The 24,503-nt window shown below is 31.0% G+C and overlaps 2 protein-coding genes across 2 annotated transcripts; both read right to left on the reverse strand.

The window, feature by feature from the left end:
• Window positions 1–75: 75 nt before the first annotated feature.
• On the reverse strand, window positions 76–3,313 carry LOC111027369. Its single transcript, XM_022305738.1, has 7 exons — window positions 3,148–3,313; window positions 2,856–3,062; window positions 2,631–2,785; window positions 2,403–2,568; window positions 2,096–2,290; window positions 1,833–2,026; window positions 76–489 (listed from the first exon to the last, which is right to left on the reverse strand). The coding sequence occupies exons 1-7, from the start codon at window positions 3,232–3,234 to the stop codon at window positions 255–257; spliced, it is 1,239 nt and encodes a 412-aa protein (XP_022161430.1). The 5' UTR covers window positions 3,235–3,313; the 3' UTR covers window positions 76–254.
• A 1,772-nt stretch (window positions 3,314–5,085) lies between these two features.
• On the reverse strand, window positions 5,086–22,471 carry LOC111027358 (vacuolar protein sorting-associated protein 62). Its single transcript, XM_022305726.1, has 5 exons — window positions 21,708–22,471; window positions 15,445–15,642; window positions 8,396–8,673; window positions 6,705–6,924; window positions 5,086–5,778 (listed from the first exon to the last, which is right to left on the reverse strand). Exons 1-5 carry the CDS (start codon window positions 22,006–22,008, stop codon window positions 5,516–5,518), a joined length of 1,260 nt encoding a protein of 419 aa, XP_022161418.1. The 5' UTR covers window positions 22,009–22,471; the 3' UTR covers window positions 5,086–5,515.
• Between the last annotated feature and the right edge of the window lie 2,032 nt (window positions 22,472–24,503).

Genomic DNA, 24,503 nt, shown 5'->3' on the forward strand with positions numbered 1-24,503 from the left:
TTATCAAATCTAAATGAACACAAAATTCGTATAACACTATATATAATAGTAGGTATAATAGTTATCACTTATCACGTGCCTATCGAATAATATTGTTAAATGACAATGATATAATAGAACGAAAATAATAAGAATCACAAATTTAAAAAAAAAACAGCATAATATGGATAGAATATATCATTAAATGATAATCATATACATTCATACATCGCGTTAACTAACCCAACCTATTATATACCTACCTACATATAGTATTATGTTAAACAGCCGTTATCCACGAGTTCTTTAACCAAGTCAGCGATCATTTGGCGACATAAGTTGCTCGAGGTCATGACCGGGTAAGGTTCCTTGCTGGGTTCGTCGTCCATGTTGATCGTATCTTCGGTATACATGTCTGGAGCCAGCTCCGAGTCACATGTAATGATTGGTATCATATCCAGTGCTACTCCTAAGCCAAACACGTTGTACTCACGCACCTCTTCGTATAACCTGTGACATGATTTATGAATTTATTTGTAAAAAAAAGATAGAAACCAATTCATAGTCATATCGATAATATTATAAAAACAAGCAAAATTTTTTGAAAATTGTTAAAACAATTATACTAATAGGTATATAATTTTAGGAGTAAAGGAATATCCATCCCTGAACAAAGTATAGGTATAGTACCTACCTATAGGATTCGTTAAATATTTCAATTTGATAACCCAAAAAATTATCACGTGGAAGTCAAACTGAAATTTCTTGGACACAAATAAAATAAGCTTTAATAATTGTTTTTTGAACAATTTAAAATTGGGCCTATTTTCGCAGAAGCGAACGGATCATATACAATCTGACAATATTTTTAAAAAAAATCGCTAATAGAAAAATATAATTAATATCTGAATATAGGAGAACAAATTAAATAATAAATTAAATGTAATATATTATACCTCAATCTATGTTCTATCGAGCAATTACAATGATTTACCAAACGTCACCTCAATATTATAATGATCGGTTGTGAGTGGAAATCAGTGCAGGTCAATATTTTTATATTTATATATACATAAACTAAAATGACTTATTAATGGTGTAGGTATTATGGTTATCTATAAATTATTATTTTTAATTTTATCAAATGTATTTCATTTGTAGGTATTTTTAAGAAAATAAAAATTCGGTGAGTTTGAAAATGATTGTTTTTGTGAAAGGCGTATATTGTACATAGGTGAGCCTCCTTGATCACTGTTTTCTATCGTGTAGAGACTTAAACTTGAAATTTGATGGACTTATTACACGTGTTTTTATTTATTTAATATTGTTTGTGAACAATATATAATATGCAGCTTGAGGTTTCGAGAGCACCTATACCAATTATACATTTACGATTTACCTAAACATTGTGATCTATAATGTATTAATTCATTATTATATGATTCATAGATTACCCGACTTCATCAAAGTTAAAATTAAACTATATTTCTATCTATTATGTTTCGTTTTGTTTCAGTTGAAAATTGAAATACATAATATAATATCTCAATTTTTAGTCACACATATTTTAGAGATGGTTTTTGTTCAATTTATCGAATTTTAACCATCATAAAAAAGTATTTGTATTAATAATAGAATGTTTGATTCTAATATTTAGGTACCTATTTAACTACCTAGGTACTTAGGTTTATCATTATTAAATACTTTTCTTCGAGAAAAACTTTTATTTATCGTATACATTTTTACGTAATTAATTTTGAATTAAAACTCAACAACAAGATCGGGTTTACGCAATTTTAGTATTTATTTTAAATAAATCAGTTCCGGGTAAAAATAACGTAATAAATACTTACTTCTGTCGAATATCTGGGTAATGGTTCAAGCAGTCTGTCTGTGTTAAAACACTGACGATCGAATCATAATATTCTTCCAACAGTTCAGGTAAGTACTGCTTCCTTAACTCTACGCTGGTACAGCAATACAAAAGACTGACCAAGTCCAATGCCGGGGAGCCATACCTAGCCAACTGAAAGTCTACTATAGACACCTTGAAAAATAATATAAATAATATTAGGCATTAATTTTTTCGCAGTTGTTTGCAAATGTCACTTCTTACTTCAGATATGCTCCCGTCTTGAGCGTACTGAAACAAAAAGTTGTTCGTCCAACAGTCACCGTGACAGAGTACAGCTAGCGATTCTTTGGGTGACACCAGTCCCACCATATAACCGAAGAACGATTCGTGGTTGACAAACTTACGAAATTTATCCAAATATTTTGGTTTCTCGTCTTCGGTCAATACTGCTTCCAGCTGTTAGAAAAAAAATCGTAAATATAATTGGTACAATAACACGTGAAATGCGACGATAATTAATTATTGACGATATCGATGTGTATATTGTGCAGTATATAGGTATACTTACCATTTTCTCTGCGTTCTCCGCGGCTCGTCTATAATATCCTTTATACCACAATTCGTTTTCACTCTTGTAGTACACTTCTATTATAGCGTCTGAGACGCATTCTTTAAACTTTTCTGGTTCATCGACTTTCATAGACAGCGACAACCCGTGGAATTTGCCCAAGACTCTGAAAAAACAACACGCCAACTCAGACGCATATATAAAATAATATTCCCACCAAATGTTTACCTCAGTATTGCTCTACAATGATTAAAATCGAGACCTTTCATTCTGTCCAGCATGGTGAATCCTTTGCATCGCATGTCTTCCAATATAACGATATCGCTTTGGGCCAAATAACATTTCGGCACGCTGTTAAAGGTTTCGACCAAGTTTTTGTGCTCCTAAAGCATTGGTGTAAGCCTTATGGTAAAAGTAAATATTACAAATATAATATAGGTACTCTATACGGACTTGATATTTCATCAATGCAGTAAACGATTTCGTGTAGAATGTTACTTCGTTATTAAATAGTATTTCAGATTTATACGTATTTCTCGCCTGTCGGTTATCGGGCAAACACTTGTAGATCAGAGATTTTGACCATCCGTTGTCACCATATAGTTGGATCCTGTACAACATTGATGTATAGTTATCACCTCGTTTCGATCCCAACGCTATCTGTGAAATATCGCAATTCGATCAAACCCAACATATTAATACAGACGTATTTTATAATTTGATACAATTTTACATCATCACTCACTTCGTACGAATTAATTTTCACTCCGGGTTCGTTCTTGTCGATCATAGATTGCAGAAAAAACAAATCTATGTTTTTAGATCCAGACATGATGCAGCGTTCTTGACTACAGGATGCACACGATTAAACTGAAGCTGAAATATTCCCGAGTAGACCCATTCGTCAATTACGAATATATTTTTGCTTATAGGTACTACTTATATGTCAATGCGTGGGGACTGACGCACATCCGTATGCACTCACGCAGTTAAGTACAATCAACAAGACCACCATAGCTTCTGTTATGTGATAAAAATATAACTATTTACTTTGTGTACGACAATACAAATTGTTATGCACCAATAACACCATGACGTATGATGTATTAGTAGCAAAATCAAGGCATAACTTGGAACGGCTGGAACAACAAATGTTGATGATACCTACGATAATTATTATTTTGAGCAATCGGTTCAATGACATAATGTTGAAAAGTATAATCATTGAATTTTCAAGGTACGAAAACCCGTTAACTACGATCTTAAACTTGATTTCGTGATCAGATTTTTTTTTCGAGATTGAGATCGAGAGTATCAAAATCAATTATATTATTTAAGACAATATTTGGTAGTTTCAAATTACTCTGATTTGAAGAGGTATCTCTAGATGAAGGGGCGAGTTGAGTTTCAGATTGGGGGAAAACTTCGTCTTGCTCCTTCATTTCTAGCATTTCAGAACGATTTGGTGACACGAAAAACTGTTTTTTTTTTATCTTCACGATCCGGCGAGTTTGTGGACCTCGACGAAAGAGTTATTTTTTTATAGGTTTTTCATCGTTTTCTTCTTCGTTACAGTGTTCTTGTTTAAAATAACAATTGGTGAAACCCTACGAGCCATTGATTAAGCGTGTTTAATGAATCATGTTAGGCACTAGGTATCGGTTTAGCTGCCTGAGACTGTAGATCAGAATTTAAATATTCAAAAACTAATAAGATACTACCTATAGTGATAATAGTATTTTAGGTACCTGGTCTATTGTGCTTATTGATTTTAAAAATTATACTGAAAACCAATGTTTACAAAAGTCATGAGCACTATGTTTCAAAAAAGTGTTTTCTTCAGTTTTTATTTCTGCAGTTAAATTACCTACAACGGCTAATCAGTAATCACATAGGTGAACAAATAAATAAAAAAATCTAATCGCATGACACACTGATGTACTATTTAATCAAGCTTGACAAAATATTTCAATATGTCATAGTGAATTCATTATTGTATTATTATTTTTCTTTGATTGTGATCGAGTAACACATTGAATGCTTTTTAGGGGCGGCCACAATTAAATACCCACTATAAGTGATCAAAATATATCAGTGTTGAATCATAACACGTACAGATTGTAAGTAATTTAATAAAAAAAATATCTAATAAATTTACAGAATTTTAGAATTTAATAATAAAAATTCATTTAAACAGGTTAGCTACCTACTTAATTATTTTTGAATAACTGAAAGCCGATATTATATAAAATATAATATCAATTGACGACCATTATTATTTGATGTACTTTATTTCAGTATCTTCTTCTATTTCTAGTATACTTCTTTTTATCTACTTATTTATTATTATTGGATTTAGAAATGTTTGACAGTTATTTTTTTCACATTGCATAATAATAATAATAATAATAATAATATGTATTAAAAGGAAAAATGTAATTAAAGAATCTATTGTGACCAGTTTGACTCAATCATTATTTGAACCATTTATGTCGCTCATAGTAGGCGAATAAAAATTTAATCAATTTATGAATGTATGACAGAAATAGGAAGTACGTTTATAATATGTGGCTATTATATACTCATAACATACAATTTTCCCTAGGGAGGAAATCGCTGTACGTTTGTACGCTGCTTATTAACAGGAACAGTAAATAACAAAAAAAAAAAACAAACCAAAAAGTCATAAATGTTCATTATTTTTATTTACATAACACAGACATCGATCATTTACGTGCATATAAAATAATATACAAATAGATAATTTATACGTGAAAAGAAACCAAATTTGTCTCAGGAAATCCGAGAATCGGCCAGTCCTACTTTCACTCAATACGTTAAATGCATAATAATAACATATTCATATATACGCAATACTGCAATATCGATTTTTTAGGTCCTTAAAACTACTGAGACCCATCACGTTTAGTGTAGTTAAACAATAATAATAATAATGACGATGAAAAAAAAACAATAACGATACAATGCAGCACAGTGATACACATTGACCCAAAACACGTTCTGCCGCACGAAAGCCGGCTAGGTCATGGTTGATATTCATCGCAGCCGTCCAGCGAATTTCTCTTCCTGTCTGCACCAGTATACCATCGTGGTTAGTTGGTCGCGTTTTGACATCGGAAATCATGCCGCTTCATCGGTATACCCGTCGGCCCGTCGGTGAACTGACAGATCTGCAAGCCCATTTTGGAAAGCGGATGACATTTGCTGCGCTGATTTCCCCATTTTCCGTAATACTGCATCCAGATGGGAAGTTTTTTCGACGAGTTCAACACGTCGACTTTCAGCCAAGTTTTCCACGGAAATCCGTAGCCGCTGTCGTCGTACAACCGCGGTATGCGCACGTATTTATGTTTACCTGCAAAACGAATCGATGTAGAATTATTGATTTTAATGCCTAAGGCATGTGTCATCTCGAACACATTCAGTGGCGTGATCATATTTTTCAATTGGGGGGGGGGGGGTTATGACTAATAATTCATTTCAATCATAGACGTGTCCACGGTGGCAGCCTAGGATACCTGGGCTGCCCCTGAAATTTTCGAAAGTCGCCGATCGATCGAGTTTTAAGTCTACAGATGGGTTACAACTTTTATTTTGAAAAAAAAAATGTCTTTTATTTATTGTTATAATTACTATTTATCCATTAAGATTTATGTTCCCGACTCCGGAAAAACCTATACTATAAAGATTTGAGACGGACGACGGTCTGGTCCGCATAATCTACTATTGGATACTATAATATTATTGTGGTGTTATTTTTTTTTGATTTGTAGTTCGGTCGTGTATAATCCTGCAAGGCTGTAGATGAATAATATTTTTGGAGTTTAATTTAATCTCTAAAAGGTACTGCAAGTACTGTAGATATTACTAATTGTAAATAGATAATTCAGATTTTTTTCAAACTATACAAATATTTCATTGGAAGGGGGGGGGGGCGCTTTAAAAAAATACGGCGTTTGGTTTATAGGGCTTTTTTTGGTTCTTTAAGATACTGCCGGTTATTAGCTAGGCTGCCGCTGCGAATGAAGTCTAGTCACGCCTATGATTTCAACGAATTGTGGTGGTAGTACCTGCAAAGGCACAAATAAGGGGATTTATCAGACAAGATAATATAATCTAATGTCCAACCCCTATGCACGCCACTGATCATACTACTGTTATGTTTTTCTGACGAGAGAATATATTTTATTCGAACGCAGACCGAGTGACGAAATCAGCTGTTGTTCAATGTAATATTGAGTTATAAGTTATAACTTATAATAATAAATTAATATATCTCACCTGGAGCGGTCCATAGGCCGTGAGATCCCTTGGCCGCGAACAGCACCGGATGATTGCCCTCGTCTGTCAAGTGCACCACTTCGGGAAATTTGGGTTTTTGCAAAAATCCTTTACGCACCTCTTGTCGGTTGAAAACGAACTTTCGCAGATTCCGGTCGAACCGGTAAAAGGCGCCAGCGTCGTGCACAGACACGTACATTTCTTCCGGTTCGTCGTAACCCTGCGACAAAATCAAACGGACATTATTAAACATTAGTCACTTATGCACGCAATTTTGCGAACAGACCATGTAGATTTTTTTTGCTCAAAATAATTATTTTGTACCTTTTTTGCTTGTATTATGTATTTTGTCTACACTATAACAATACTTTATTTTGAAATAAAAATGTTATTTATATTTTATGTGTAAATTATAAATGTAATATTAATTATTATTAATAATATACCTATATTTAAGTTTTACATGACATATACTACGGTTGGTTTATAAATTCATCTACGTAGGGTACCTAATAGGTATATCTATTCAATGTTCAACTTTTGATTTAAGATTTATAAATTCGAACTAAAATAAAATTGTAAATCTTAAATTCTTAACAACTATTTTTTTAAATATAGAATTAGTTTATTAAATAAACAGTTGAAAATAAAATTTGGTATGAAATTAGCGAATATAATACGAAGATATTCACTTGTATTAAGATTTATTATAATATCGAAATTATTCCATTTTCTATTTAAGATTCTATGTGGAGCTAAAAATATATCTAGATGATTTTTAGGTGGTTGTGTTTATTTTTTAAATGGAATTTTCAGCTTTAAATATTGAGATATGACAATTTAAATATTTAGTACAAGATAATTTTACAAATTGTATTTATACATTTTCATTAGTAATATTAATAATTATTACCGATGAAATATGCAATCATTAATAATTTTTATGATTCTCTTCTATTAAAAAAAATCGTCCGATAAACATTATTGTAAACCAAACACATCTACGACCAAAGTGCATGGTTTAAATGGCTTAATAGTGGTTATAATCACAGCATGAATGCTAGAAGCCACGGAGTATGGATGATGATATGGTTATGTATAAAAAATATAATATGTTATGTTTAGTAAAGTTCTTGTTGGACATTATAATTTATTATTATTATACTCAGGTAATTAAAAAAAAAATATTATAAAACTCTAATTATAGGTAGATATGAGTACTCATTACTATTTTCAAATCATCATACGTATATGGTACACTAATTATCATGGACATATTATTAATAAGTTCATAAAGTTTAATAACTATATCTTATTTAAATTTTGATTTAGATAATATAGGCTCACAACAACACTTTCAAAAAAAAAAAAATCATATGCTTAACACGAGTCATATCATAAACGGTGGTATACATTAAAAAATAATAAGTATGTGTATGCCTATGGTTGCCACAGGATGGCCATTGAACATCCTATAAATTGTATCTTTTTGAAAGTATGGTCTTTCAATGTATGCACTATGCACATAAACTCAAGTATTCCAAAAATCAGAATTTTTATAGACACATTATTTTATGCAATGCGGGTTGTGTGCACGCCTGTTCAGTCACTCCGTATACAATGGGTAATAGGTATACTTGTATATGGCTGTGTCAAGTTATGTAAAATAATATACAGTATATGGTACGTACGTTAAACATGAGACTCATGTGTTCCCAGTCTCCGACATGGCTGCCGTACTCTTTGAGGGTGCCGAAACACCTGTTGTTGAAGACCGGCAACGGTAGCGGGCCGAGCAAGCCCATGTCCAGTGTACATATCGGCTTGCCCTGACTGAACGGGAAAAACAGCCAATACGACACGTGAAAATTTTTAAGACCGCATTGAGTGACGTGCGCGTAGATGGGCACGTTGGTTGTGTTCGGGTTTTGTCCGTATAATACGGAAGTAGTGTTTTCCAACAGTTGTTCTGTGGCAAAAGAAAAGAAAAACTTGCTGTGATAAAAGTATCATTGAACATAATTCGTGTAATATAACATAATTATTAACAGGGCTCGTGATTTGTGTTATTCTCATATAGGTACCTACCAATTTCAATTTGAGAGTTCGTCGTTTTAGACTACCTACAGTGAGTTCTGATAATTATTTATTGTTCCTGATAGATCACTGACAACATGAATATTTTTTAGACTATATGAATTATACGATTCTGCTCACGATAAATTACATTTTTTAGTTCCACGACTAACGAGTCTCTAGTTTTGATTAATATCGTATTTTTGATGAATGATTTCAACTGCAGGTTAAACACTTGCATACAATATTATACTACTGTTTACTGAAAAAGTGCATGTTTTGAAGTTTTAATCACCTTTTAATGTCTACCATACTTTTACCGATGAGTAGAATTTACATTTATTGTACTTGGGGCTCGACAAATAATTATAATATAATACCGGTAATAATGTCGTTGCTCCAAATGACTGGTTTAATAATAATATTTTTTTTTCATTTATTAAATTAAAAATGCTTCAGCACACTGAGTGCTATTACAAGTAGTTATATATTAATTATGAGTTAGATTATACTATGTACATGATTTTCGAATTGATACAAATGAGTAAATTATAGTTTAATATATATAGTGTAAGTATATATGTGTGAATGTGTTCTTTAATAATAATATTTTTATTATTATGTAATAATATAACTGATTGATAATTTATATGTATGTTTTGATGATCCTGATCATTTTAATTACACGGAAATCCGTTGACGACATAAAACGATTCCGTATGTTATGATCCAGCCGCCCATATTGTTATTTATTTTGAATATCTTCTCGTATATACGCACATACAAGTATTCTCATTTCTTAAAGTTCATACCAAGCGGCAAATCATTTAAATTATTATAATCAGAGGATGTTAGCCATAGACCTTATACAACAAGATGAGAACTGTGTTTAACGATAGCATTACGAACGGCGTAACATCTCGCAGTGATGTATGCTATTTTTACGAAAAAGTACAATAATCTATACAGTCTGTATATCTTACCCTGCTACCCCGCACTACCGTTCGTACGAGTAATCGAGTAATCAAAAAGCGCCCTCTATGTTTTTACGCTTTCCATACACTCGTTGCTTGTCTAGTAGTATAAGGTCTATGATGTTGGAGTACTATTTGTTTTTTCTCTGACTCACGTGCGGCAACGTAACAAATTCAAGTCTTGCAAAACCAACCCTATAGAGTGTTGTTACTTTTAATATGTGTCGCTACGTTGGCTTTTTGACGATATTTTAATTGTTATACAATTCATAAGCATTTTTAAATATTGCAATAACGTGTACGCTCATAACTTACATTAAAAAAAAAATATATCATAGGTACAATGTCAACGTAGCGACACAGGAAAATAGATAATAAACTTTACGCAAAGTTTGTATAGATTTGGTATGTACCTACAATGTTGCGTGTGGATCTCTGAAAGAGAAAATAAATAGTGCTCTGACATCCTCTTAAACATATTCCATACAACTCTGCAAGTATTGATAAAACATACTCTATCTTTATTTTAAATCGATATTGTACACATGTAAATTTGACAAGTTAATAGGCTTATATCATGTACTGGTAATTGGTATACGTTTATAATAATGTATTGTTCTCATAGACTTGGAATTGAAACATTACAAAGATATCTATCCGAAATACAACTATGATTGATTGTGCTGAAAAATGCAAAATGTAATTCATTTCTAATTGATGCACGAGAAGACATATCTAACGGTACACTCGTGACTCGTCCAAAGCAGCGAGTTCAATATAATGTTTTTAATTATAGACTAATTAGTTTGCGGTAATCTTGAACAATATCTGAAATTGTGAATGGAACTTAATATTGGAATCGTGTATTTTATCAGGTGTTTGAGACTTAAGAGAACAATAAATACATACAATGTCAGCCATTTTTTTAAATAATGTTTCGTAGATACACGACGGTAAAAATAAAACAACGAAAACTATCAAATATAATTTATTCAGCTAAATTGGCCATTGGTACCTACTATTTACTAAAAGTTAATCTTTAACAATTATACCTAACATATTAGGTAGTGGTGTATACTATTAATAGAACTGTATACTTACATGAGTTCAATATTAAAATACTTATGTAAAATATTTTAAGTGTATTATAATTTATATTCGTTTTTTTATTTTTGCTAATTTCGACAGAATATACTATAAATATAACAATTTGAAAATGTAAAACCACATGACTGAAACGAATGAGCTGTAATGAAACTGACACGTTTTAGAAAGTTCATGTACGTTTATATACTAACAAATACGCATCCGTTATTCACAATATAAGAACATAAAACATTAAAACTGCAAAGTAATATAAGCTGCATAGTTATTATCAAAATAACTAATTAAGAACAAAATAAGACAACAATTAAATACGAATACGAGTTAAGATAAATCCATGGATTACAAATTAGTTAGTAGATATACATTATTTCATAAATACTTTTTATAATCTGCAGGGTTCGGACTTTACAAATATACTAAAAGCAACTATAGTATGATTTTAAACTTTTAAAGTATAGAAAATATCAGCAAAAAGTTTTTATTTATTATAATTAGTGGTACTCATTAAGTGTATCTAATTCATTTAAGATTTAAATCGCTACAAAAAATTAATTCATTATTTAATGATCTTGAATTAAATAGATCTTTAAAGCAATACTGCTCAAAATTATCCAAACTTAGGTTAATGTGTTATCATAACACAGTTATCTGTTCACAATTTTTTTTCAATGTTACTTCCATTACTACACTAAAATGTATAAAAATCATCAAACAAATTTGATTTTAAAAATAATAAAAATTCTAAGAAAATAGAACTAAAGTGCATAAAATATGAAAAATATCAAACAGGAATGCAACATAGAATATTGTGGAATCCTTTATTCCTTTGATGCATATAAGTTATTCCATATCCACATTATACATATACTATATGATACCATATGCTACCTGCTAACTGCTATGGCGCAAAATTATTAGGGGGAATGTAAGTTCCAAAACGATAGTACGAAACCTAGAATATTAAAAAAAAACATAGGTTAATTTCTACATTATGGAAAACATTTTAAATGCAAGTTTCTAAAATATAAAAAAGTTATGCATATTAAGTTTCTGTACTAAACATTTATCTGGGTTTACTGGAATAATATATTATAATATTACGTTTTTAAATTATTATTTTCATAATAAAATAAAATATTATATTATGTTATACATTATAACATAGTCAAACATGATGCTAATGTCTTAAATAAATATCATAAATCATAATACGTACTTCTTCTCATAAATAAGTAATTTAAAAAAAAAGTATTTTATACTTCGTGTGTTTTATTTCTGAAATCTAAATATTTAATGTAATCATAATATTGCTTAATTTTCTTCGATGTATGATCTAAAATTTTGCAATTCATAAAATGTTATTTTTCAGCATACTTTTTATGATTGTTGTTCTTGTGTTATTATTTGTAGGTCTTATTTTCATGTTTGTATGTAGGTAGGTATTTGAAAAGTACTTATTTCTATTAACTATTTATGTGAACACTTAAAACAATTCGATACTCTAAACGTTTATCCAAATTATAAGGAGACTATCAATACCAGTAATTAGGTACTAATTAGTATTAGTCATTAGTTTAAAAAAAAGTGTTTTCAGAAGAAACACATAATTAAAATAATCATATACTTTTAGAATACAACTTAACGTGTCTGAAGTGCAATATTTTATTGAAAAGATTTAATTATGTATGCATTATTATACAATTTTTAAATTTTTAAAAAATATTTTAATACCTATGATTATGCAGAGGCGTGTCAACGAAATCATCAAAACAAATACCTATTGATTGAATTGTATAGGTATATCATTTTAATAACCAGGTATTATTTTAAATACCGTATCCGTTGTGGCAATCAAAACTAAAACGCATTCGACACAATAAGTTATAATTACTTTAAAGTTTAAAGTAATAACAAATCAACACATAACATGATTAACATGTGTCATGAATGTAGGTGTGCATTGTGCATATAATGATGTTTTCACACCTATATAGCTGCAATAAATATTATATTAAGCTTGCAAACATTGTACTCGTAATTATACGTATATTTTGTACCAACGCGTTTATAATATAGGTACATAGGTAATGTCACAAATACTGTTTATTATTTTTATTTTGCCTACACACCAAATTATACTACACAATGTGAAAAAAGTTTTCCGATGCAAAAAATACAAAAAATACAATCAATTTATCATTTAATAATAAACATATCTAAAATATACCTACTTAATGGTTTTATTTTATTTTAAAACAAGAAAAAAAAATGATTTATAACAGAATCGTTCTACACTACCTTTTTTAATTAGATTCGAAGTGATGAGTATATTATTGGCTTTAAAACAATTTGTGATTTGACCTTTTAGAGCAGTAAAGCTGATTCATTTTTATACTTTGAGAATGATTTACGGTAGACAATTGGATCAAGTTGGTACTTTGGAAGATCAAGAATTAAAAAACCTCAGTACTTTTAAAAATAAGACTTAATAGGAATTTTTACGCAATGTACTAGTTTAAAATTTTCGATAAAGATAATGAATTGTTGTTATTGAATTTAAAAAGGAATAACTGTACTGCAGAATTGAATTTTCACCAAATTGTATGTATAATGTTTTCTACCCATACATAGTTTTTAAATTTTTTTTATATTTTTGTTTTGTGTACAGATATTTGAAATTGTATACTGTTTTCGAATATATGACACAATTTTTAATTTTATAAATTTATGAATTTTGATGTAAAAATTAAAGATCAGAAATAAAGTTTGAAAATTCAATACAAAGTTATTCATACATCTTTTTATAGCATTTAAAAAATATCAAAAGTATTTACACGTTTTTTTAAGTGTTTAAATTTCAAATCGTCACAAAATTACAAAACTATGTAAATATTTTTGTCGTTAAATATTTATAACATTAAATTGTAATACACTAATACCTAATGCTTGAAAGCTTAATATAAGGTTCCTTATAAGCCTGTTTAACTGGAATTGAAAAAGAAAATTGTGTAAAGACTGAAAACATATTATTATTATGAGTAATTTAATTTAAAATGTGTTGGCGACATATTTTGATATTCACTTGTAAAACAACAAATTTGTTATAACATATTTTATTGTAACTCAAAAAATATTAATTGTCAAAACCTAATGTTATTTATCAAACGCTATTACTTAAATTATCATTTGTCACAAACTCACAAACAATGAAACTTTACAAATATTTAGACTAATTTTAAGCTATTACAGACATTTGAAATTCTCGATGTTTTTTTTTTTGATTTTTTCCAGACATGTATTGCCGCATTATCGTTGTGGCATTTTACAACTACACTATACCACAGTCCACAGCAGTTACTGTTTACCGCACAGTCATCTAACTACGGACATACACAGCAATTATAATAATGTAACGTGTTATATATCTACGGCTACGAGAAAATTCTGTATTTATTCACGTAAATATACATAATAATATGTCGTGTAAGACCGTAAAGGGTTAATAATAATAATACAATTGTATATCCAATCGAAAGTGTTTACGCAATTTATTGACTAAATCGTTGAATAGTATACTCGCGTTTAATGTAAATAATGTAAATTTATTGGTAGTGATTCAGAACGTTGTGCCCGCTACATACTATTATATTACATTACATTATATTATATTATTGTTGTGATAAGTGTTCCGGTCAAACGACTTGGGCCGTGTAAACCGACAATTATAATAATACAATATTATCTAGGCCCAGGTGGTCGTCGGTCCAATCCAAGGAGAAAAAATACAGTCCTGTTCTTATCCCCGTTTTTACATAATAATATATTGGCCACGCTTTGGCCTTATTTATGTATATAACTTTATATTAGTGCTTATTAATACCTCGGAATATTAAATCGCATTAAATGCAATTTATAATAGCAAACTGTTACCTAAAAAAAAAAAATAGCCTTAACACATTGCCATTACTTCAATAGCCTCAACTAGGTCTCAAACACTTCATCTACATGTATATACACGGTAACTCATTGTGGTACATAAACCACAAGTAGACGTTAATACGTAACAACTATATACCAATGTATACACAGTGGTCCTGTTTAAAAGCGATAAAACCAATTATTATTTCGAAAAGCTTTTCATAACATTTTCTCTTTCAAAAAATTTAGATGGCTCTTAATTTTTTTCACCATCTCATGATTGAAACAGTACCTAGTCACTATAGATATTGACGATAAAATTATTGATTTATTGTCTTGTCGACTATAAAACGATCGCCCGTAAAATATTATTTTAATTTCAAATATAGTCTGAAGTGGAACACTTTTGTTTCAAATAAAGTTAATATCCAATTAAATAAGTTGATTGCACTGCAAGTCTTGCAGTTATATAAATACAAAATAATGAGTGTTTGCCGTTAAAATAATCGTCCTGTATACATAGATATAATATATTATATAAATGTAATATTATATGTTATGAGCAGTAAGCACTGGTCGCTTATATATATATATATATATATATATATATATGTAATATGCAAGGTACTGCTACCTACAGTACTATAAGTATGAGTATTACTCACCGACTTCGGACTTGGTGACTAAAAACCACGACTGCGAATCCGGGCCCATGGGCACTTTAGAGTGTTGCTGAGCGTCGATGGATAGGCTACGTGGCTTAGGCGTCACGTGATTCAAGAAATCGGTCACGGAACCAGGCAGGAATTGTTCGTCCGGTGCCAACCATATAAGAGGAGCCCAGCGGCGGACCATCTTCTCCACTGAAACACAAAAACTTGATGGTAACGTACCTATATTCACTACGGTAGGTGCCTAAACGAATCGATTTCATATGGTTTTCTTTGCCGTATTGCGGTCATTTTCAAGCGGGTTTTTTTTAAGTTGAATTAAAATATATGTTGTACGGAAATGATAATAACTTATTTTAGCGATATTTGGGAAAGATGCCTCTAATCTATACTCGATTATAAATAGTAGATATATTTATCATCAATGGTACTTCAATAAACGAGATGGTTCATCAAATATACTGACCCCCATTGGCAGTTTAAGTTCTAGGGGGGGGGGGGGGTGATGAATATATTGATTTTACAATGATTTGTGTTTTATTTTTAATTGTTGTGTCTTTCATCAGTCATCACCTTTTGAAAAAGAAAATATTCTTCGACTTCTGACTTTGATGCTTTATTCTTTTTATTGATCACAAAAAACATGGACAACACGGGCCATTAGTTTCAAGAAAGTTACTACATTAGGTTACATTTTTTTTTTTATAATATTGAACAATTTTGTTTGTTTCATAAAATTAATTATATCTAAGCTGTTATTTTGATTGGGTCTGAGTGCGATGCTTAAGTTGCAGGATATCATGTTCTCGACTCTTTCTTGATTGTGCATTAAACAATTATCTATTAGGTGTTTGACGGTTAACATGGTTCCACAGGTTTTGAGGGGCTCATCTCTGGCTATCAGGAAATAGGGGGTGATTCTGGTGTGACCAATACGCAGTCTGTTAAGAGCAGTATCCTACAGATATATTTTATGGTCATTCGGAGCTTAAATTTTGACTAAATTGGATGTAATCACCCGTATCATAACGATTTCTCGTTAAACAATTTTCTTATTTTTACGTTATTAAAGTACGAATAAATGTAGGAAATCGATTATATTAGCATTCTCTTACATACTATAATTTTCAAAATATTTTGTCTCTCTTTAAGCTTGTTAAGGACATTTGAAATTTTTTTCTATAAATATTGACAACAAAATTTACCTCGTTCAGAAAGCTCAAAAATGTAATACAAGGTTTCTCATAAGATGTTATTGGAGTTTTTTTAAGAATTTAAAAAATACCCACATAAGTATGCATTATTATTTTTTATAAGCATTTGAAGTTCAAATTTTACCAAAATTCACCAAAATTTCAAAAACGTAAATTTTTCAACTGAAAAAGACTTCAATGTTTTTATTTTTGTTACTGTCTGACTGATCATCATCAGTTTAATGCACTTTCCGTGTAGATAAAAAAGTGACATTTGGCTCAAAAATTTATATTTTCTTAGTGTGTGTATTGTCAAGCACCAATTCGTTATCGAATATCGTCGTTAATTGTTAAGACTTATAGTCACCGACCACTGTATTAATATTTTTAATATTGTATAGACACCGTTGTCGTTGAGCCTATGGAAAATGGCATGAATATTGAAAAATAAAATCATTAAAATCATTTATGACGAGGCTTGGGACTCGGGAGAACCATTTCTATTTATGATTATATTTTAACTTTATGGTTATGTGTTAAATTATGAACACTAACCAAACTTAAGTTCTAAATTTTCAATAAGGCATCTCAACGTTTTACTATTTTTTTGATCAGTTTATTATATTGTATTATATACTTGGATGAGGTTAACTTTCCCCGGGTTCCTCAATGTATGTAAGAAAATTTCTCCATTTATTTTGATTTTTATCATTATATTATTTTTTTACTAGGTTGAAAGAAATTAGTTTATTGGGTCAAATGCATCCATCAACATTATATTATGTCTATAATTAATACTATGGGTATTATATTGTTATTCTCGCCGTTGGTCACCGTGATCATCACTCGTCATAATTCATGTCACTCTTTTCGATCATATAGTGTAATTAATTATATTAATATATAAACTATAATATACTTTATTTTAAGTAGGTTGTATTGAAACTTTATCATAAACGTGTTCTTAATAAACATACTATTATAAATAAATTCTATACTTTGAACAATCTAAAGCCGAGAATCACATAAATACCTACTAATTGAATAACAGTATTTATTACATTTTTACAATGGGCTACATTTTAAATTCTACTAAATTTGTTTTTTTTTTTTTTTTTTTTTTTTTTTAATGCTGGTTGGTTCTAAATACTTTAAATTTAATCTAATGGCGTGTTTATATATAACTTCAGGGCTGGTTTCAAAGAGGGTGTAGTGGGTGAATCGTGTATTGTACTGGGTTGGTTACTTATCGGCATTTATAAGTTGTATAATAATTATGCTACTGTAAAAATACAAAGAAGGTATCATATTTTGATCGTCGTAAAATAATGTAATTAAATGAATACTTATTAGTTATTACATTATCGAAATGAATGTTTATCATCAATTCTTTTCCTTGACGTGTCAACAGAAAACATATCTCTGGATAAAAATTCCACGAGTATTTTTCAAAAAATATTATGTATGTTTTTTGAAGTGGAAATTACTTGATTATATAAACGAAATCAAAAGTAAATAAAATAAATGAATATATTTTAAAAATACTTATTAATGGTCACATTTTTTCTGGTGTGTAATTTGTATTTCTATACTTACAAGTTACAACGACTGCTGGAACTTAACAATATTAAAAAAAAATGAAGTAATAAAAAAATGCCTAAGAAATTCTATCAGGTCACATCAGCTCAGTTTCATAGTTCTAATATCTTATACCCATATTCGGCAACAAAAATAAGAACTTTTATAAATTACCACGGTATTATTTTAAAAATAAATTTAGTTTATTACACTTGTAGACTGTAGTAAGTACCTACTATTATATTATTTGCTTATGTATAGTTATTAATTTCCTAATACATTATACCTATATTCAATGAATAGTGTTATATAATATAATATATTGATATAAATATTGTAGAGTAAGTAAATAATTAGAGTAATGTTGATAGTTGCAAAGACCATTCTATAACGAACGATACTAGTAATTTTTTCTTAAATTAAGGGCTTCAAATATTTACTGCAACCTGACCTTGCCACTGGATACAAGACCTAAATCTGGCACTGAGTACAAATTAAATCAATATAATATAAACATCTATTTAGGTAATGAATTTAAAAAATATTATTTTCCATACCAAACTTCTTTAGCCATTTTAATATAAATCTTTGGCATATTTTACAACTAAATTCTAAACTAGTGCCAAGGCCAACTATTATTAAAAAATACAATTCTACTCTGTTTTTTCTATGCATAAAACTGGTTTGTCCAATGTCACATTTCTTTTTGATTCCTGATTATTAAATACATATCCTCCCTCCCTTATTAACAACCTAAATTAAAACTACTTCTACAACTTGAATAGATCTAAAATAGTACATATATATACTACTTGACTAATGTACACAACCTACTTAGCTAGCAAGCTTCAAATCGTTTTAAACAATAAACTTTCAAAAATAAATATTTAAGTACAAGTTAAAAAATATACGTTAATTTTAAATCCAAAAAGTTACCGTTGACATTAAAAAATATATATATATTAAAAAAACTACAACTACTTATGAGAATTGGCTAATAATTAAAGTTGTCGAAAATTAGACGTTTTTTATTTAATAATATTGAATGGGAAAAATCTTACCTAGAAATGTACTTAATATGTAATTTACAATAAGAATATTCAATGTTAAAAGACACTTTGTACACGTATTAGAGAGAATAAAGTTACATGGTATGCTCAATAAACGTAATTTTTTAAGTAAGCATATTAATGCTAATTATTTGTTGAAATGTAAATATTGTACAGAGACAACAAATCGATCAATTTACAGTGACAATGAATTGATAAAGTCAATTATGTGATACTATTTTAGTAGTGCTTATTAATTAGGTATTATACGTATAATTGTTTATTGCATTCAAATGGAAATTATGAAAAACTCATAAGCGCTCATTATTACTTTAAACTGCTAAACATTATAAGTATTTTGATTTTCAGCTTTTTATATAGATATTATTGAATTGCCAGTAATATATTATTACTTAAGTATTATTCTTTTGTAGCTGTAAACGTCATCCAAGTACAAACATTTTACGCGTGTCAGCTTAACTAATATACGAAATATACGACCTAGCTATGTCATGTTCAATCTGTGTGCCTATGTTCAACAAGACTTGAAGATATTTAATCAACATATTAGGAATACCGTTAAAGTATAGCGATCCTCTAAGTAGTCTAAGCCATCTGTTGATTTATGACTGTACAATTTGAAATTTGTTAATTTCACAAATTACCATGTCCTACAGCTTGTGCGCAGGGTGTCCTAGCAAAAATATCACAAATATATTTTTCGTCTATAATGTACGCTCCCATTTACCAAGTTGTCAATGTAAACCTACTCTGTTTAATATTTGTGTAGGGAGTAAAATTTATTATTAAAATCATATCACGCCAGTCATCACATGTCAATTAACAGTATAGCCATGGTAACTAATCTCTGAGATGCATTAAATAAAAAAATTATTATTTACACTTAAGAATAGTTTTAGCAGCAGAACAACAAACAATATGCATTATGTTATTACAAAGATGGTGTAGAACTCTGAATAGGGTTTAATATACTGTATTACAATTCAATAGTTCCAATAATAAGCTTTTCTATACAAATGCTCAATAACAATTTTGAATAAATTGTATCATAAGGCCACAAGGGTGCCAAACATGTTTTTTAAAATAATAATTGTGGTTTTTTTCCACGAATGAAGATTTATTCTTGAAGAGAGCCAATAATGATTGTTTCTAACTAATACATACGAGTGTTCATTAATATTTTTTTAACAATCATGAATCGTAAAGCTTGTTGTGTGCAAAATCAGCAACTTTTTTTATTATCTATTTAGGCAAACAATTTTTTGTAAAAAAACTAGTCACTGTCCTTCGATTGTTAGCAGAACGAGAGTTATATAATACCAGATATACGAATATTAAAATAATTTAACATTATATTTTTTGCAATTATACTTCTAGCAAATAATAATAATATTGATTATGTGTATTTAGTACCTTATTAAATACCTACATTGTAATAAGATTATATTGTATATTATATTCACAATACGAAGTGTGGTCTAATGCATAGACGATGCAGAATATTGTCGAATCATAGATTTTAATAACATGCTCCGTGAATACTGGTATAAGTAAACATACCTATATATTTTATTATACTCGAGAACACGTCGTCGAAAACGCGTGGCAAATAATATGACTTTTACATTAAACGTGTCAATGAGTGCACTGTCGGTGCAATATGTCTGCGTATACTTATAAGCACTGCTCGTACAATGCGGAAGCCCCGTTCTTAATACGAACCAAACAGGAAGACGTGAAAAACGCGGAAAGTTGGTTGGTTGCTGTTTTCCTCCGCAGTCCTCGACCGACTATAATAATTTGCATGGAAGCATGTGGCACTGTGTTTATCATGATGATTTATGAACAAGTAACCATCGTTCAACTGATCTAACGAGATTGGACAACATTTAAGTCCGCGGTTAAGCCGAGTTACAAAAACTATAGTAACTTAGACAAGTATTAAAAATTACATTTTGTTACTTTCATTTTTACTATCACAATTGGTTTCATTTTTTTGAACGATTCTATTAATTGTTATTTAATTTTAGGTGTACTTAGAGTTGTTAGGATTAGTCCGATTAAAGAATCATCCATTAGGATAAACTTCGTATAGTGAGAGTTATGAGTTAATTTAACATTAATTCAATTGTCATCATTTTTGTACTTTTACATTATGAACTCAGTGCGAAGCTACTTCTTAGTATTTGGGTGTCAATCCAAGTTATTCGTAGATGTGTAACGAGTATACATCTAACTATTAAGTCAGGCAAGTCAGTCAGAAAAAAGATAATTAACTCAATAGGTAGGTAGTTAAAAAGTGAAAATGAACAGGTTATAATACATAGGTTAGATACGGTACAGGTTAGATACCGATACGGGTATGATGGTATATATTTGTGCAGATGTACGATGTACAATATAATAACGACTCAACTGTAAAGGGAAGCTGCATAGTCGAAAAAGGGTTCGACGGGTGACAGAGGAGCTGACGGTTTCGCGTGATGGTCTTCGACAATCTCGTTGTCCTGCAACCGTTCGTCGCGGTCGTCGATGACTCCACCGCCGCCAAACCTTTGCGGTCGCCAACGATCGGTCGTGCCCGACTCGGTCGCCGTGGCCGTCGTCCCAACCGACAGCTGGAGCAAGGACACCAGCAATAGCAACAGAAACAGCAACGGACCGCTGACGGCGTCGCCGATTCGCGAGAACGCGGACTTGCACCCTGTCCGGTGCATCAAGACCGCCGCCACCACCACTGAACCAACCGTGGTAGTCGACGACCAAAGTCATAGCCAGCAAAGTTCACATCGGTCGCGGCGATCGCGTCGTGGGCACGATAGCGAAAATGTATTATGAATTATGGTGTACCACGATTTTCGATTCGCGTTTCCGACGTCGGTGGTTCGGTCACTGTCACGTGTGAATAGATTACGATCTATTGCGGTTGTAGTATATTGTTATTATGTATAACATGACAACATATTTCGTTGGGTATATTACGGTCAGCGGTATGGCAAGCGAGCGAAAACTCGACCGGCCGCGAGAACGGATTTTGGGTGGTGCGCGCAAAAATTCCGTATTATTGTTATTTAACGATATATTTGCGGAATCTTATATTAACGATTTCTGTGCAATAAAAATATTAACAATATATTGTCTGAGAGAGTGTATATCGCGCGATCGAAGGTACCGGCACGACTGGTCCGCTGCAGTCTTTAGCCGATGACGGTCGCATTTAAAAACCGCCCGCGGCACTTTCACCGCGCGCGATGGATTGCGGCGGCGGCGGCGTCCGTTGGGATCGCGAGTGTGCTGTTTCTGTTCGTTTGTTGTTTTTTTTTTCATTTAAATTTGGGATTTTGGCACCGGACGACAGTGAAAGTGGATATAGGTAGGTACTTTTTTTCCCCATTATCTTTAATCTCTTTTCGTGGATCACGTACCCATATCGTAGGTTACTAATCGTCGCGTTTGTCCCCGCCAGTTTTCCATTTTTCCGTCAGCGCGACTCTACGCAAAACGATGTACCTATTTATTGCAATATGAGTACAACTAGGCCGCGGAAAAAAAGTAAAACCATACGATAATCGCCCGCATCGGCCGACTTTTCGGTTTCGAGATTTTCGGAGGCCTTGCGCGCAATTGACCCGCGAGAATTAGTCGAATATTCACATGCTCGTGGTTATGTAGCTATTATTATCTGGTAGGCATGTACAGGTGGGTAGTTATAATGTTATATACCTACCTAGCTGCTAGATGATAATTATTTATCTATTTCGAATGAGCGTGCAGCTGAGTCGCCCGGAGCACTGAGACTGAATGTTATTATATTTTAAGATATACGACAGGCCTGTTATCGAGTTTTTCGTTCCGGTCCCCGTCGTAGTACGGTCGTTTAGTTGTTACCTATTAATATTAAATAGATTCGACTATTCGAGCATATATAAGATATGGTATTTTTGATGTGATTTACGAGAACACTAAAGGTCATATGAACTTGTTTTTCAAAATATGCAGACCCCGTGATTATGTGTCAATTTTCACTCAAGCAGACGTTCGAAAAAAAGTAGATGTGGCCAATTAAATTTGCCTGTTGTTGTAAATTGTAATAATGATGAAATAAAGGCTAATTCAAGTTTATTGCAGCCTCCTAGTCCTACAAAAAACAAACAAATTTAGTTTATATTTAATAGTATAAGGTAAGAATAAGAGTAGATATATTATTAGGTACGGTATATATACAATAATATGTAATGTAATAATAATAATGTATAGGTACATACATAATAAGTGGCCGCAGTTATTACAAGCTGTTACGTAATATGAGATACTTTTTTTGCTTCGAAAAGAAATGTGTTTGGTGTAAAATGAAAGTTAATATCCGGACTATCTATAGAGAAGTGGCTACATAAATCTGCATTCGGTTTTCAGAAGCTTTATGATTGCGGTGATTGCGAAATCTATTTTTACATACTTACCTACTACGGTTATAAATGCTCAAAATATTATTATGATGACCACCGGATACCACCGAACGTGTGTATGTAACAGTGTCTGGTTGTGGATATAGGCACCTATAATAATATGTTACTATTAGTAATAATATACTAATATTATTAAGTTGGTTCCTGTTATAAGTAATAATCGAATTAATGCCATTTTTGCATTTTGTCGTCTTCTAAAAACTGTACGACTTTTGTCCCATTTAAATATTTAATCATTTCGCTACATTTATTATACTGATACAGGTGTGTGGTCCGTGATCGTCGTCGGAGTCTGTATACTTATAATATTGTGATAGATTTAAACGGAATCAAGACGTGTCTCGCATGTAGTTGGCGAGATATGCCTCGTGAATCCGTGGCACAACATCAAAATAGTAAAAAGAAACGAATAAAGATGGATGCTCACGACATTCTATATGTGTAGACGGGACGCGCATAGGCTATGCGCCCTACGTGTTATTGCTAATATGTGTTATCCTAAGTACATAAAAATTTAAACGTCGAACGTTTGAATGTGCATTGTTATACGCTCAAACTTAAAATATAATGATATTACCTAGTAACTCGCGTTTTCTTACGTCATAGGAACACGACGAATTTAAAAACTGTCTTTACTTGCAAAAGAAAGGGAACAGAACGCATTTATTTTTACCAATATAATAAATTTAAAAAATGGTTGTCATTGGAGTATATCGCACGTATATGATGATACAATAAAATCACAT

The sequence above is a fragment of the Myzus persicae genome, unplaced genomic scaffold, assembly GCF_001856785.1.
Source record: "Myzus persicae strain clone G006 unplaced genomic scaffold, MPER_G0061.0, whole genome shotgun sequence".
Lineage (NCBI taxonomy): Eukaryota > Metazoa > Arthropoda > Insecta > Hemiptera > Aphididae > Myzus > Myzus persicae.